A 17,314-nucleotide genomic window follows, 5' to 3' on the forward strand; every position below is an offset into this window, starting at 1 on the left:
GCGCCCTAATGAATAACGAAAACATAAGCTCTAATCAGAGTTTAAGTACCGTTTCTCGAAACGGAGAATCAAATCTAATAGCTCTCTTCTTCAATGGCAGATTACAATGCGTTAAGATTTAGAGTCTATGACAGCGGTTGTCGAAAAACACGCATCGGTCTTCATGAAGGAGTGAAGCGTGGGAGGGAAACTAATGTACTTGCATCGATACGATACTCACGACCACAACTTACAATTTGTGGGGGGAAACATGAAGAAAATTCCCGACACTCTGAACAAGAGAATATACATCTTCCTAAACTACATCTTACGTGAATTCCGGAAATTCGACGGGCTGGTGACAGTTTTCGAGCTCATGCTAGCAGTTCTCAGCAGCCTGCGAAATTCTGATAGACTAATTCTCCCATCTTTGTCGATATCAGCCTCCTCAAGAAGTGGATTGATAGAACCTTTTAGGCCGGTGTGCTGCCAAAAAAGAAGTCTCAAGGGTTATGAATTAGGCTGATGGCGCTATCTTGGATAAGATGGACCTATAATCATTTCATGCCAAATTAATTCTCTTAAGCCAGTTGCTAGTGATGAATCAAACACCCAGTGCTTGTGGACAAGTGCTATCTAACTTGCTAAAAAGAAAAGAACTTTCGATTACGGATAGGTGGCCTTTGCTGTAGCAGACTGAATAACACATTAAGACGAAGGCTTTCAAGAAGTTCTTCGTGCTTAACTGCTCGAAACATGCATTCGATCCCTACTTCATCGAAACAGCTGGGCTCCATCCGGATGAAGGCATTGATGATGATAATAATAATAATAATAGTAGTAATAGCACTGACAGAACCATAAAAGGAAGTCTCTTCTCACTGTGTTAGATCCCCATATTCTCTCATTGTGCCCAAATAAAGAACACGTAATCTTTAAAAGTAAATTATTTTCCGGGAGGTGCAAGTGAGACTGTGGAACAGCAGCTTAGAGAGGAGAATGAAAATTGGCATGCAGCACAAAGGGAGAAAGAGCACTTACCATTCTTAGCTCTTCCGGAGTTATATACCCATCTCCATCGAGATCAAATTTCTCAAAAGCAATCTGCGATCTCTGTTGCCACTTCTCAGAGTCGTGTTCCTCCAATTGATGCACATGTATAGTGGCAGCAACAAACTCATGGAAATCAACTAGCCCATCTGTATTGCTATCAATCTGCATGAGGGAGATGAAATATGCTTAAGATCAATCCGGACAAACAGAAAACGCAATGCAAGTCATATGGACTTGATACTGTCATATTTGCTCTAGAAGGATAGACACAGAGAAAGATATCAAAGAAATCCTCCTGATGAAGAACAGTAGTCTGCAGATTTCTTTAATCGAAAAGACAAAAAATGCTTAGTGCAGGTTTAAACTAAAAAGGAGGAGGAAAGATGCAGAATTATTATTTCCTTGAGAGGGACAATCAGGGAGATTAACAGAGTAAAAAACACAACTTCCAAGTAAATGAGTTTATGCTGATTCATCCAACGGATGGAGAAAGGCTTACAGCTTGAAGAATCTCCAACACACGCGGTTCCTTCAACTTCCAAGGAAGATCTTTAGCAAGGGCCTGCGGAAAAACCATCTTTCTCAGTTTGTCTTTCCTGAACAGAGAAACAGAGACGTACTTTGGTGGAAGTTGCATAATACTGGAAAGTTCCAAAATCAGAAACCCACCTGTCTCATTTCTTCAAGACTAATGGAACCATTTTTATCTACGTCAATTGCATCAAACTGATCCTTGAGATCAGCCAGTTCCTCTTCATCTAGCGTGCTGGCCAGAGCCTGCAGGTGGCAATTTAAAAAGTTTCTTAAAAAAAGAGGCAAATAAAAGTAAAAATAAGAAGAGGGGATAGGTCATTCTCCTCTAAAGTTTCAAGAATGTGCAACTCACCCTCAAAGCAAATTGTTTGAAACGATTATACTTTACAAATTGCCTCATATTGTGCAGAACAGATATATCAATAGGTATTTCCGACGCACTTCCCCCTTCTCTGACCCAAGGATGTGCTGAAACAGTAGGGACAGTTTAGATGAGAGAAACCCCATGAGAAAACTTTCACAGGAACAAGAAAATGATGATCCCCATAGTAGTTAGCTTAAGAAGAAATTAAGACGTACAAAGGGCCTGAGCAGCAGTTAGTCTAGCCCGAGGATCCTTTACCAGTAGCTTGTTAACAAAATCTTTGGCACTATTGCTTATGCTCGGCCAAGGTTTGCGTTTAAAATCAGGTTTGCTCTTCAAAACCTGAAAGAATTAAACAGTGGCATAAGTGATATCGTAAAAAAACAAAAGCATCGAGGAAGTTTTGACATCTAAGGTACAGAACGTTTCTCTCCCTTTATTACTAGGATTGGAAATATTAAATGTTACATATTGATTGTTGGATCTTTGGACATCTGAACCAGTGCAAAATTATAGAAGTGCTTACTGAGATTACTTCGCTTAACAGTCTCTCACTTTGTTTATTAGGGACCGTTGTTTTCACTTATTTCAAGTGAAGATTAACTTATTGACTCTCCTACCAATATTTGTATGTTCTGAAAGATTTCAAGTGTTCTGCACTATGTAAAAGTCAAATCGCATGGGCCGCACAACCCACAAGATTTGAACAAAAAATGTAGAAAGTGTTGAAATGAAGCCACTCCAAATACACAAACGTAATACCTCCTTAAATATACCATCTTCAGTCTTGTCCCAGAAGGGACGCCTCCCACACAGTAGAATGTATGTTATCACACCAATACTCCACACATCTGATTCTGGTCCCGATTTGCGTTTCAATACCTCAGGAGCAACATAATAGGCGCTACCGACAATATCTTGAAACTTCTTTCCTGCAATCGATGGAAGAGCATCAATTTTCAGGCAATTTCTCATTCAATTGATAAGAAAAAAATCAGCACAGGTTTGCAAAAGCAAGTCAAAATCCTTCGTACCACCACGAACAAAAAAGAAGAAATGAAAGAAAACAAAGAGGAAATGTCGATCTGATTATAAAAATCAAATGGCCGACTATAGTATCAGCACTATCACATTTAGCACCGCAGCTACTGACAGTCCATAAGAGGAGGCAGATGCTGAGGTGAAATACTTCCACGACTATTACTCAGGAATCGAGACAGAGAAAGCTGAATGTCATCTAAGCAAAATGCAAAATTATCTTCAGCCATAAAAAATCTAATCACCTGGTTTTATGAAGTCCGACAAGCCAAAATCCGTGGCTTTCAAAGAGGAGTCGTCTTTTTTTGACTTAAACAAAAAATTCTGCAGGCAACGAGGAACATAAGAGAGCTTCCAAAGCAGCATTACTCCACATTGTAACTCAAATGTCATGACTCTACCTCTGGTTTCATATCACGGTGCACTAGACCATGTAAATGACACTGAGCAGCGACTTTGAGCATCTGACGTACAACAACTGCTGCATCTTTCTCAGTGTAACGGCTGTCCTTCCTGCTCAAAGAAAACCATGAAGAAGTAACAGACTGATCAAGCATTTGAGAACTACACGTATGGCGGCTTCAGTCATTTGAGACAAAAATTCTTACTTGGACAATATCCGATCCAGTAATTCACCACCTTCACATAACCTGTATAAAATAAATCGAGATAACACAGTCATTACACACATATGGACAGAAAATAAAAGCAGAAAAAAGCATTACTACAAGAATACTACTATTTACTAAGTTCTCGGGGGAAAGTAACATCTCAAGAAAGAATGGCATAACTTACTCCATAACTATGTACACGTACGAATCATCTTCAAAGGCATTGTAAAATTGAACAACATTCTCATGCCCTGTCAAAGCTTGCAATATCTTGACTTCTCTCTTTACATCCTCAACAGCAATAGGAAGAACCATCTGCATGCAACATTAAAAAATTTGTTTGCAGGATTAACCAACCAATTTTAGGATAGAGTTTTGAAGGAGTTTCGTGTAAACATTAAAACATATATATATACCACCCACAGCAGAAAAACAAAAAGTTTAGAGGAGCCACTTAGAAAATATTCTCGCTAGAAAGGGCATGTAGTCCAAAATGTGTTGTGTATCATCCCATTCTAACTTTCTGAATCCTGACATGGATCTCTGCACTACATTGTGAATAGTCTCTACTGATTTAGCTGTTGGTAAATAGCAATTATAGTAAATCTCTCCCTCAACTAGATTTCAAACAAGAAGAATCATGAGCAAGCAAGGGGTTAAACTGAATTATCCAGATCAAGATACTGCATAAGACAAGAAATAATACATAGTCGGCAAAATAAGCATATATATACGTCATACAATTAAATACCAAAGAAACTGGAAAATTTAGCTTTCATAAGATAGAAATTCAAGGAAGCCAATTTAATTGCCTATACCTACTGTTACCTATCTACTTCTTGCATAATAAGCTTATCTGTTTCCCTTTCCCTTTATTCTCTTTTTCCTTTCCACTGAACCCCACCTGTCATAATTGAGCCTACGGGTTGAATTTAAATTTCATGTGGACATACAACATACAATTATTGAAGAACTTGCAACAGCATGTGTCAAGCCATTTTTCCCAAAGGGTAATGCTCATCGTACTACAACAGCTCTACAAAACTGATTTTCAAAGTGCTTTGGCGAACTGTAGATGAGTATTAAAACAAGTGGGTCATATTCCACGCTCGACAAATATCTGCACATCACTTTGTAAACCAATCTTGCAAATCAGTCTATGTATCTTAAGCATCATTCTTCTCTTCGAATTAGCAATGAACACGAAAAACCAGAAAAAAAAAATGCGCAAAATGGGGGATTTAATGTGGTTCTCATAGTCAGGTCAAAGACAAATACTTTGAAATTTTCTTCGCAGAAAATCCAGCTTGCTCATCCTTAACAGCTAACAGATAAGGTTGCGGAGAACCTCACAACCCAATTCACAGAGTTAACAAAAGAAAAGCAACAACGCCGACAAAGGCGAAACGCGGAACTGCAACAGCTCTAAGCTAAAAGCCAACCCAGTTCAACAAATTTCAACTCCTTTAATGCCGATCTCGAGCTTCCCCAGAATCCGTCAAATGGGTCGAACCCGCGAAATAATTCTTGCTCGTGAAGAGAATGAATATTGCAACTGTGTCCACACCCTTTTGGACAACGAGATGCATGTGCCGATTTTCACGCTGAATCGTATGAAATCATCCCCGTTCCAAAAACGAAAAAAGGCTTCTTCTTTTGGAACACTCTAGTCTAGCAGCACTTCATCAGTGAGATCATTAAAATCCTTTCCTTTTTTCGTTCCCCTTCTATACAGAACAGAATTGATGACCAAATTTAGCCCCCAAAACAATCTCGCAACCTAAAATTTGATCTCCAGGAACCAGCAATTGCGAGTCGCAACAGAAGAGAAGAAGCAAAAAGGAAAACAAAAGAAAAAAAAATAGAGCGAACCACCTTATTCTTCTCGATTCTCTTGACTGCGACTCGATCTCCATTGGCCTTATCGGTGGCGACGTAAGTGTAACCGAACTGGCCGTGCCCCAGCAGCTTCCCGATCGTGTACCTCCGGTCAAAGTCCTTGGCGTACCCGAAATCGGTGCGCTTGCCCCACGGGATCACCCCGCCCCCCTGCTGCTTCCTCCTCGGGCCCGCGCCCGCCTCGCCCCCCCTGACCTTCTGCTTGTTCTTCCCGCCGGCCTTGCTCGCGGCCGCCGTGGCCGCCGCCGGCCGCGCGACCTCGCAGCGGTTGTGGTTGGCGGCGGCGGCGGCGGCGGCGTTGCTGCTGGAGCCGCTGACCCTGGTGGTGGAGATGCAGAGCCCCATGGGCGGCCGCGAAGGTAGAGGGGAACCGGAATCAACCGAGGCTCTGGATGTTGTCTCGAGGAGGAGCGATTCCGACCATTTTCAGCTTCTTTCAGTAGGTACTGAAAGTTCGATGATTCGTCCCGCGAACGCGATGACCGTATAAATATGGAGAGAGAGAGAGAGAGGGGAAGCAGAGGAGGAAGGAGGGAAGAAGGAGGCGGAGGAGGAAGGTGGTGGCGGTGGTGGCGGGTGGTGGTGGTGGTCAAAGACGACTTTGGTATTTTCCCAGTTGATTTTTGAGGAGGAGGAAGAAGGAGGAGAAGGAGAAGGGAAAGAGGAGGAAATAACAGAAAAAAAAATTGTATTTTTTACTCGGTCCACTTACCCGCGAAAAGTTTTTTTTAAAAAAAAAGATCCTTTAAATATGTAATTTTCAGAAAAAAGAATTTTATCGACGAATGTCTCGATATGTTATTAGAAAAAAGATCCTTCAAAAAAGTTTTAATTTGTTCGATTTTCTTGTATTAACGAGTATTTTTAGGTGCTTGCATCTCGAAAAATATAAAGTATTTTCATGTTATTATACATGTCGGAGTATTTTCTTGTAATCTTCCTTGATTACTGAATGATTTCCCACGTGACAATTCTTGAGAAATCGATCCGGACAATTTGTATACAATTTTAACGCATCGAAATTTGGTATTACAAAACACGAAATGATCCGGTTTGTTAAAGGATATTCGTAAGAAGAACAAATTGGGTTGTTCAGCGTGAATAGTCAATTGGTTATTTTCACATCAAAATTTATGAGGTTATTCAGACTATGAACGTTCTAAAAAATTAATACGATGCTTCTATATTCAATATCCGTATATCATAAAGATTTGAAATATTTCAAGTTAAATAAAATCAAAACATCGAAGTTACAAGATATGGAAAAAATAATAAAAATAAAAGTCACTCTTCAGACGGACATTATCTAAGCAATTGGTTAAAAAAATTAACTCAGATTTGATGACGGCCTTCATAGTTTGCCGAGAAAGACATTAGGGATGAATGCGCGCTTTGGAGATTCAAGTTTAGATAAGTTAATACATAAAAATATTTGATATGGTGTGTAGTAGTTAATAAATTCTACTTGATATAAAACTCATTGATTTAAACTTTGGAGTAAATGAGAGTTCAACTGGATATGTTAATCGGCTCAAACTTAGGCTCTCTCTTGATGATTTGTGATCAGATTTTTACTGCATGCTCTCAACAATTGACATGTTGCAAAATCACGATAATTGCATAATATCAATTTCGCGTTAAGTTGCATGGTTTAGATTCGCTTCTCTACGTGGATTTGGATTACACCCAAAAGTCGATTGAATTGCATGTACTCTTTCTTTGTTTTTCTCTTTCTCTATATACATTCCAGTAACGGTAAATTCACTAGATCGAATTGGTTAACGACTCGATTAAAGAGTGGATTTATGTGTTTGTTTTTTCGACTTAATCTATAATTTCTTTTCATCCTTACTTTTTGGATCAAAAAATGAAATAAAAGATAACAAAAAGAAACTAGAAGGCTAGAAAGCCAAAAAAATGTGGCCTTGTATTTCCTTCATCTGTGGATCATAATAGATTAAGAAATGCTACACACACCAAGATTTCTTATTAAACCCAAAATTTGCTTAGAGGAAACGTTGCTTTCCAAGTCACCAAGTCCCACGCAAATTCTCAGCATGGATACAACCCTTAAGCAACCTCTCAAAATAGGACTAAAAACTTATGCCCTCTAGGCAAGGGAACATGAACTTAAGTCATGTGTTGTGATCAAATGAATGATGTTGAATAGGTCATACAAGATTTGGTCCACTAAATTAGAACGTTATTGTGATCCTTTCCGTCTGGCTGTAACTAATGTGTGGAGGTCGACTTTGACAAAACATGAACCGATATCGATCCGAATTACTGGCTACGTGGGTATCGCGGTGGGTGGGACCCACATGATCGTCGATCCGGGATAGGCTCGGTCCACAGGTTGCGATTACCCGATCCCTACAATTTCTCTTATTAAATGACAATGCTCGACTCAAGACAGTTTGCGTCGACGAAAGGCCAGACGCACGGCTTCTTAACAAAAGGGCTCAATTAGCTCTCCTTGTATTTATTCTAGGCGATTCCTGAGTATCGCATGATTGCCCATCCGACTAAAAGCAGAGCGGCGGGTGTTACTATAACGATTTTCTTTAAAAGAAAGTAAATAAATTCATAACACTCGATACTTTATAACCGGCAAAAGGACACCAGAAGTGCCATAAGTTGTGTACGAAGAACACTTTGGTGCCATAATTTTTTTTCGGATCATTTTGGTGCCAAGTCGGAGGAAAAGAGATCACTTAAGTGCCAATTTGGCCGGAAATTCGACGTGGCATTTTTTATTAATTTCTGACGCCGACGTGGCTCGCCGGAGGATGAGTCAGCGTGTACAGTCGGCATTTTTTATTTTAAATAATTTTTTTTCTTTTTTTTTCCTTTCTTTTCTTTTCTCCCCTCGCCGGCCGGTTGCTGTTGGCCGGGCCGGCCACCGGCGAAGCCCGGGAAGGGTTGGGCGAGGGCGGCCTTGCCCATGGGCGGCGAGGGGCGGCCTCGCCAGATCTGAGTGAGGCAACTCTCGCCGGCCATGGGCAAGGCCGACCCTCGCCGGATCGCGGCGGGGCCTCGGCCGGAGGGGCGGCCTCGCTAGATCTGGGCGAGGCGACCCTCGCCGGCGACTGGCGAGGCCGCCCCTCGCCGGCCATGGGCGAGGGTCGCCTCGCCAGTCGCTGGCGAGGACTGGCCTCGCCCCGGCGAGGGTCGCCTCGCCCAGATTTGGCGAGGCTGCCCCTCGCCGGCCATGGGCGAGGGGCGGCCTCGCCGGCCATGGGCAAGGCCACCATGGCCGGCCATGAGCAAGGCCGTCCTCGCTCAGCCCTTCCCGGGCTTCGCCGGTGGCCGGGCCGGCCACCTGCAACCGGCCGGCGAGGGGAGAAAAGAAAAAAAAGAAAAGAAAGGAAAAAGGAAAGAAGAGGAAAAAAAAAGGAAAAAAATTATTTAAAATAAAAAATGCTGACTGTACACGCTGACTCATCCTCCGGCGAGCCACGTCGGCGTCAGAAATTAATAAAAAATGCCACGTCGGATTTCCGGTCAAATTGACACTTAAGTGATCTCTTTTCCTCCGATTTGACACCAAAGTGATCCGAAAAAAAGTTATGGCACCAAAGTGTCCTCCGTACACAACTTATGACACTTCTGGTATCCTTGTGCCCTTTATAACCGGTCAGCCCGGGTCGATCGCTACATAATTGAAAAACACTTAGAAAATCTCTCCCCTACACGTACACACACACACACGAGGGGCAAGCACCGTTCGATCGGATTCTCAAGCAAATTTGGTGGCGACCCAACGGTGGCGATGCACGCTTAATGGTAGGTGGGAAGTTCGTGGAATCGTACATGATCCCAAATCCCTAATTGCAATTATTATCGAATAAATATTAATTTCATTTTTCATGGTGGAATTATCACATGTCTAATCCCACGTCCTTACAATTCTCATCGCAATTACATCAACGACAAAACTTTTTGCGTTATACCAACGACAAAGCTTCTGCCTCAAAAGTTCCTTGTCGGATTTTTCGTTCACATTTAGAAAATCAAGAGTTAATACGTGAGAAAAGAAGAAATGGTAAAGCGGACTAAAAAAAAGGCGAGGAAAATTAATTTTTTTAAAAAAATTACATTTTCTTCGAAAAATAGTTTGGACAAGGAAGGGGCCGGGTGTCTCCCTTAATTCCTTAATTACATCTTAATCTTATTAACTGGGTCTTGGATCTGGTTAAGCTTCCGCATAATACATTAATGCGATCTTATCAATTGAGTTTACATTTTCTTTTATACCACGCACAACAAATATAAGAAAAAACATTATGAATTTTGCTAAAAAGATAATGTATCTTCAATCTTCGAAACTCTTTCATGCACGTTGAAATATCAAGAGTTAATACATGAGAAAAGAAGAAATGGTAAAGCGGACTAAAAAAAGGCGAAGAAAATTAATTTTTTTAAATTACATTTTCTTCGAAAAATAGTTTGGACAAGGAAGGGGCCGGGTGTCTCCCTTAATTCCTTAATTACATCTTAATCTTATTAAGCGGGTCTTGGATCTGGTTAAGCTTCCGCATAATACATTAATCCGATCTTATCAAATCACTAATAATACGTTACGTCTTGAGTTTACATTTTCTTTTATACCACGCACAACAAATATAAGAAAAAACATTATGAATTTTGCTAAAAAGATAATGTATCTTCAATCTCCAAAACTCTTTTATGCACATCGAAATATTTTCTATCTCAGGACACTTATTAAGAAGACCGTTATTTTATAATCGTGAATAGGGGAACGATACAAATTCGCATGTATATTCACAATTTTTTAGTATACGTTCTTTCGAAACCCTCGTGTCGATTCATTCCACAGCGCACTCTTTTGCATGTATTAACGAGCATTATAATTTGAAAATGAAAAACAATCGCCTATATTCGCTTGAAAAATTAGTCAATAAAAAATATTTTCGTGGACGATGAAAATATTTTTTCGGTGCCAATCTTGAAGATGATCAAAGCTCTGACATTGGCCAGAAAAGATTAGAGCAATTTGTATTAACTTAATGTCATCGTGCGCTCCAATAGTTTCCAACAAAAGTTCCATCACCTATGATTATAATAATTTTCGTTTCGCTATCTCGTGTGACGATAGACCTAGATCGTGGACTATAGTCATTGGTGCGGCGATTTTTCTGAATTTTATACATAAATCGCCCTAAGGAAGGCGACGACCATGATTAAGAATCGCCAAATGTTTTTGTCGTGGCTATCGGTCAATGGCGCTTTGATTTTTGCGAGTCCATTGACTATACTTTTTGGATGGGACTATTGACTAACCTCATGACACCACCAAAATAAAAATAAAAAAAATAATCGACCGACCAATGATTTACTTGCACGAATTACGTTGGCTAGAGTTTTTTTTATTGATTTGATACTGCCACGCCGACCGCTCGAGAAGCCGACATCGGGTTGCTCAAAGGTTTTTCATTTTTGTTTGGATTTTTCTTTTCCTTTTTTATGGTTTTTTTTTTTGGATAATGATAACATATTAATCGCGAAAAATGAATGATTTAAAAATTATTTTTTTTAAAATGAGGCTTGAAATAATTAGTCAATATAGACACGCTTTCATTATCGACAACAATTTATACCTATACGTTTTCATGAACGATGAAAATATTTTTTTGTTCGTTCGTTTTTGTGAGCGATGCAAGTGATTATTTTTAGAAAGAAATTATTTTTCAGATCATCCGTTTTTTACGAAACAAACACCGCATCAAAATGAACAATGTGGAAGGTATTTTCCTAAAAACAATCGGTTGTATCGATTGAAATAATTAGTCAATAAAAAATATTTTCAATATCAATAATAATTTTATGTATAAATATTTTTGTGGACGATGAAAATAATTTTTGTTTATTCAATTTCTAAGCACTACGAGCGATTATTTAGAAAAATATTTTTTAAATCGTTCGTTTTCTCACGAAACAAACGTGCCTGTAATTTATTATAAGATAGGATTTTCTTAACGATCGTGTATACTTCATTATCTCCGCATGAAATATGACTCAGGGTGTGTTTGTTTGAGTGATTGCGAATTAGTTTTCCGGACTTTCACGCATTTAGTTTCCCGAAATGATAAGTTGACGGAAAACCATTTATAGTTAAAGAAAACAAGCACGCTTAAATTTAGGAAAAGGAATTCCCAAATTTGAAAAGGAGAAAACATTTTTCTATTTTTTTATCATAAAATTTTTCCCAAAACAAATACATTCTTAGTTTCATTCATATATCTATATCGAGGGAAGGGGACTTTGTGCCTCGCAACAGATTCGCTTCGTCGATACACGTGGATTTTAAAATTTTGGATAGTGCAATTTTGTAAATATAAAAGCTGAATCAATACACGTAAAAATTTTAGTAAAGTAATTATTTTGACCGAAAGTAATGTTAATGCAATGTCATTACCTTATAGCAACCATGTAATGTGTATATATTGATCAAGCCAGTTGCGTGGATATTTCCTAAGCAAGCACAATTGTGCGAACAATTTTGGACGTTGACGTATCTTATAATATAACATTTGTGTTCATATGCTGTTACACGATTTTCCAACAGATCCAACCTGTCTAGTTCGGTGCTAGGTACAAAAGTTCTGGCACTGACCATAATGTTGCTTTGCTCGCAACAAACGAACTGAAAAAATTGTATTTTATTAAGCTTAGGTATAAATGCGTTATAAATCCTAAACTTATCGCAAAAATACAATTGAATCCTAAAATTTTTTAGATAATACAATGAAGTCGTCAAACTTGTCACACTGGGGCAATTAGGTTCCTCCATTTGTTCCATTTAAATGGATGGATAAAAAATGACGACGTGGCTTTTTATTGATTGATTTATCTCTTCTACTTGGCTGTTTGCTTAACAGAGTCGTCCACGGTGGATTGAAAATGACGCCGTTTCTTCCCTTTCAACCTTCAAAAAGGCGTCTTTTGGTAATTACATCTCCGAGACGACACCCAACTCTTCTTCATCGCAAGTACAAGCCCTGATCTAATTATAGTGACGGAATCGACATTTGGAGGGAAAAATCGAGGGCATTACAATCCCCCATTTTAGCCTGAGCAACCTAAATTGGCAAATCGAAGAATGGCGACCAGAAGAATATGGGGCATACGTCCGAATCAAGTTGTGTAACTGCTAATGAGGTCGACTCGAAGCTAACCTGCTAGTTTGGTTTCCAATTACTTATTCACACAATAAGATCCCGGTTGGTATGATTTCTTCATGTGGATTGATGCGAACACACAGGATTGAGCAAGGGACACGATAGTCGACCTCCTTGAAAGGAATCAGGCACTGTGCGAATCAAGCCAGTCTAAGAGCGACTGGGCGACATGAGCTCACTGCTAGCTGAAATCAGAACTCAAAGGGCGAAGCATAGACATTTAAAGGAGGGGCTCGCACTAGTGAAAAAGAAAAGATGAAATAAAAATTGACATTTGTTCTGTGCATGCATTGTGCCGTTGTGCTGTTTGTGTGTAATGCTAGAGTTCGTGGGAAGTTTTTAAGGCTTCCATAGATCTATGTTTGGTTGAGATACTTGAGGAGTAGGATTGAGATACTTTAAATGTGTAAGTGAATAAATGATGTTTCGATGTGAATGTAGGCAGTTCTTTTTTAGGTCAAATGAATGAAGCTTTTCTGTTTCAATGTTGAAAATATAGTGTCCAGTTCTTTTTCTGTTTTTTTTTTTGGATCAGATCAACATATATTGTTGAATAAGCATCTCAAATTTGAAGGAACACCAGTCAACCAATCAACCAATGAAGCTGCATCAATAGATAATGACCAAAGAGTGGGCCAAATTGCACATTAATCCCTTATTTCATTAAACATCAAATAGGGTCATTACATCGATTAAGTTGCTCCATATTAAAAAAAAAAAAAAACAAACACCGACTGAAGCTGGAATCCCTTAAGAAAGTGTATGCAGCAAAAACCAAATTCATCATTAGTAACACAAAAAAGAAGAAGCAAAGAGACCATCTACTCCATCTTTGGACGTTGATGCATCATATGATATATAACCTATGTTCAGTTGATATACAAATTTCGAACGGACACGACTTGTGAAGTCAGATGCGAAATAAAATTTTAAAAAAAGTACTAGAAAAAGTTTTTTTAGGAGTTAAGTTTAAGATGTAATACATTGAATATACTAAATTCGGGGGTATATCCTTTTCTGACTCTTCATCTTTCATATGATTATTAGGTACTTTTCAGTTTATACTCCCCCTTTTCCGAGAGATTCCTAACATGCCTCGTTCCATCATGGATCAAAACTATTTCAGACACAACATTTCACGGGAAAAGGCGTCAAAAAAGTCATAAACCTATTATATTTATGCCAATTTAGTTCTATATCTTTTTGAGCTAGTACCAATTTAGTCATTCCGGCTAATTTTGACTGGATATTGCTAACGTGTACATTGACCGGCCTACGTGGCATTGTCGACGTTGACGTTAACAATTTTTAATATTTTTCGATTTTTCTAATTTTTTTCTTAACTTTTTTCTTCCTTTTGCTGGTGACCGACCACAGGTGATGGACAGGTGGGCTGGCTTGCCTAGGCAAGGGTCACTGTTGCCCGCCACAGGTGAGGCTTCGCCAGGAGAGGGCAACCTTCACCCAAGCGAGGGCGGCCTCGTCATGGCTCGCCCTCACCTAGGCGAGGCCCCCAGGCCAAATCTAGCAAAGCCGACCCTTGCCCAGGCCAGGCGACCTCGCTAGATTTGGCGAGGGGAGCCCTCATCAAGGCTCGACCTCACCCGGTCAGGCCTCACAAGTGGTGGGCGACAGTGACCCTCGCCCAGGTGAGGCCAGCCAGCCCAATTATGGTCGGTCACCAGCAAAAGGAAGAAAAAAAAGGAGAAAAGAAAAGAAAGAAAAAAAGAATAAATAATTAAAAAATTGAAAAAAATATTATTAAAAATTGTCCACGCTAGTGCCGATAGTGCCACGTAAGCCGGCCAGCGTCCACGTCAGTACAAGGACTGAATTGACACAATTAAAAGGTTTATGACTAAATTGACATAAATACAATATGTTTAAGACTTTCCAACACTTTTCCCCATTTCTTGATACTAGAGACATCAAATGGATGATTGAGTCAGATCTCTGTCGAGCACGGATGGTATGGACCAGACGATAAAAAGAAAGAGTAAAAACGCCAAATATCGATATGGTCCAGATGAAATAATCTCGGTACAGATCGACTCCCCCCAACTTAGTAGAAGTATCTACGAGCGATGCCTATACGCCGACATAGTTACGTTTCCGCCCCCGACATTGCAACTCATGCGCATGACCGACGATAATCTTAATGTAGGGTGAATCTACGTTCGATTTTCTTGCTAGCTAAGGCTTAGGTCTCACGAGATTCACTCGAACTTTAGCATTTCAAATGGAGAACTCGATTGTCGCCGACCGCTACCTGAGAAGCAAAGCGTGCACGTGGTTTCCTTTTCTTGTGCAACAAGAAAAAGTGCACGTGGTTTGACGGAGCGGAAATGTCGTCATGATGCACGTTTTGATTCAGAAACAATTGGACCGTGGGAGAAATTTTCTACCTCCATGACTCCGAAGGACCCGAGAGGCGGCCCCCCACCTTGACCGCAAGCATTTCCACCAAGCTTCACATTTGTACGTGGTTTCGGACTTTTGAGACTTGGAGGGTGAGCAACGTGTCGGGGAAAATTACCCGATCAATCCTAATTTTATCGTACGAATGCCTCAATTTTGCCGATTTAGTAATAAATCTTACGCGAGATTCCAATATAGTCCTTTTTTTGGTCGAATCGCTAATGCGGCAGTCCAGTCATTACCGGCTGTCCTACGTAGCACATCGCTATGTCAGCGATTTCCGGCGAAAATTGACCGGAATGACTATATTGTAAACGTTTAGGACTGAATTGTCAAAAGTGAGAAAGTTTAGGGCTGAATTGACATCACGACCGATTGGACAATTTCTCCTCCGCTGCTCTTACAAGCGGCATCCGTACCTAGGATCTTGTTATGTCTCGAAAGCCCATAATCGGGACATTCAAAAAAACACGTGCATGTCGGTCCAAGTGATTGGCCATTCCAAGAATAAGAATTCGAAATAGGGATTTGATTTTATCACTTTATCGCAAAGGACGAAACACTAAAATCGTGCAATGGACGACGTATAGAAAATATTCATGGAGGCTGCTTGTGGCCCGCCCAAAGAAATATCGTCCATGTCGAGATCGCGGGCCACACCATGAATTGTCTCCTCTGTCTTTTTTTTCGATAAAAGAAGCTTTTCGTGAATTAGTCTTTCGAACTTTCACGTATCTGTTTCGCTGAAGATGGTTAATCGACGAGAAAATATTTATGGTAAGAAAAGACACCCACAACTTGAAATTAAGAAAACGGGTTCCCGTTTGTAAATAGAGGAAATCATTTTTCCGAGCATAACAAGTCTCTTAACAAGCGTTCGCTTTCACCTTGTTCAATTCCCATCATTTCGAACGAAATTCAAATAGTTGAAAAACGTTTTCGATCACGCTTTTTTAGCGGGCCATCCGAAAAAATGAAAAGTAACTACTTTCTTCGAATTTTTCCTTTATCACGAATACGTGAAACAAACACGCCCTAAAGATAGGAAAGAAGCTCACGTGCGGGGAGATCCTGATGTCTGAGATGAAAACTCTAATTGCCAAGACTTCGAAATATATAATTTGGAGTTCCAAAGGCAACTTTAAGGTCCGTTCGTTTGAAGGAAAATCCAAATTTTCGGTGTGGATGACAGAAAATTAATCGATCTACGGAAAATGTTTTCCATAAACCGAAAACAAGAAGTTTAGATTGAGGAAAAACAATTTCCCATTCTGGCAAGAATAAAATCACTTATCCTAAACCACCAGATAAATAAAAACTAATTATTTTTTTTTCTTGAAAATGATTTTCGTAAAATAATATTTTCTTTCATTATGAAGTTTTTCATTGAAATAGACGTGCCCTTAAAGGGAAACGTAATATAGCTATCCTATGTTCGGCCTCATTTCCAATTACTACAAAGCTAAACTCCTCTTCCATTTTCACAAAAAGCCCCTAAATTACATCCAAAGCAATTCGCTTAGGATATCACGGAAATTTCTTCCGATTAAAATATCATCGAGACGTCGCGAGTTCAGCAACGCAAAACACATTCACGGTGGAACGGGACAATCACAGTGCAAACAAAATCCTCTACACCGTGCTGATTTGAGTGCGACAATTACTAGATTATCAAACGAGATTTCGATTGAATGATGGTGGAGTTGTCCTCCCTTGATGATACCCTCAAAAAAAAAAAAAACAAGAAGAAGAAAGAAAGAAAGAAAGAAAGAAAGAAAGAAAGAAAGAAAGGAGGAAATGATTGAATATGGGTGGACCAAATATGATGACAAGACCATACTAAGAAAGGGCCAGCCATTCACACCGGCCTTTTAACTATTGCACATCTATCTTCTTCTTCTTCTTCTTCTTCTTCTATACATGCACGTCACATTTTCAATCATTGCAAAAGAAATAAGAAAGTGGGTGTGAACGATGGTCGAGTCTCTAGAGCCACAACCTCTCTTTTTTTTAATAATAATAATTATTATTATTATTGTTATGATTATTATAATCCGCACGATCATATTATGTATCATACTTGAATTTTTGTTCATTAGGTGGAGAAGAAGTTGGGACACGCTTTGCATCTTTAGATGTTGCTGAAATTGTTAGTGACGCGTGTGCCTTTCCGTGGTTGGTCTATCTTTATCGCGTTGTTGGTAGGGAAAAAGATT

At 39.6% G+C, this 17,314-nt stretch overlaps 1 protein-coding gene across 1 annotated transcript; it reads right to left on the minus strand.

Annotated features, from left to right (window-relative positions):
- Positions 1-51: 51 nt before the first annotated feature.
- On the minus strand, positions 52-6,075 carry LOC115683703 (calcium-dependent protein kinase 18). Its single transcript, XM_030608291.2, has 12 exons — positions 5,455-6,075; positions 3,764-3,894; positions 3,577-3,618; positions 3,370-3,481; positions 3,214-3,292; positions 2,693-2,862; positions 2,146-2,272; positions 1,919-2,034; positions 1,702-1,809; positions 1,532-1,594; positions 1,021-1,194; positions 52-465 (listed from the first exon to the last, which is right to left on the minus strand). Exons 1-12 carry the CDS (start codon positions 5,821-5,823, stop codon positions 301-303), a joined length of 1,656 nt encoding a protein of 551 aa, XP_030464151.2. The 5' UTR covers positions 5,824-6,075; the 3' UTR covers positions 52-300.
- Between the last annotated feature and the right edge of the window lie 11,239 nt (positions 6,076-17,314).

Source organism: Syzygium oleosum, unplaced genomic scaffold, assembly GCF_021117445.2.
Source record: "Syzygium oleosum isolate NSW1041296 unplaced genomic scaffold, Sole_v2.1 Sole_v2.20, whole genome shotgun sequence".
In the NCBI taxonomy this organism is placed as follows: Eukaryota; Viridiplantae; Streptophyta; class Magnoliopsida; order Myrtales; family Myrtaceae; genus Syzygium; species Syzygium oleosum.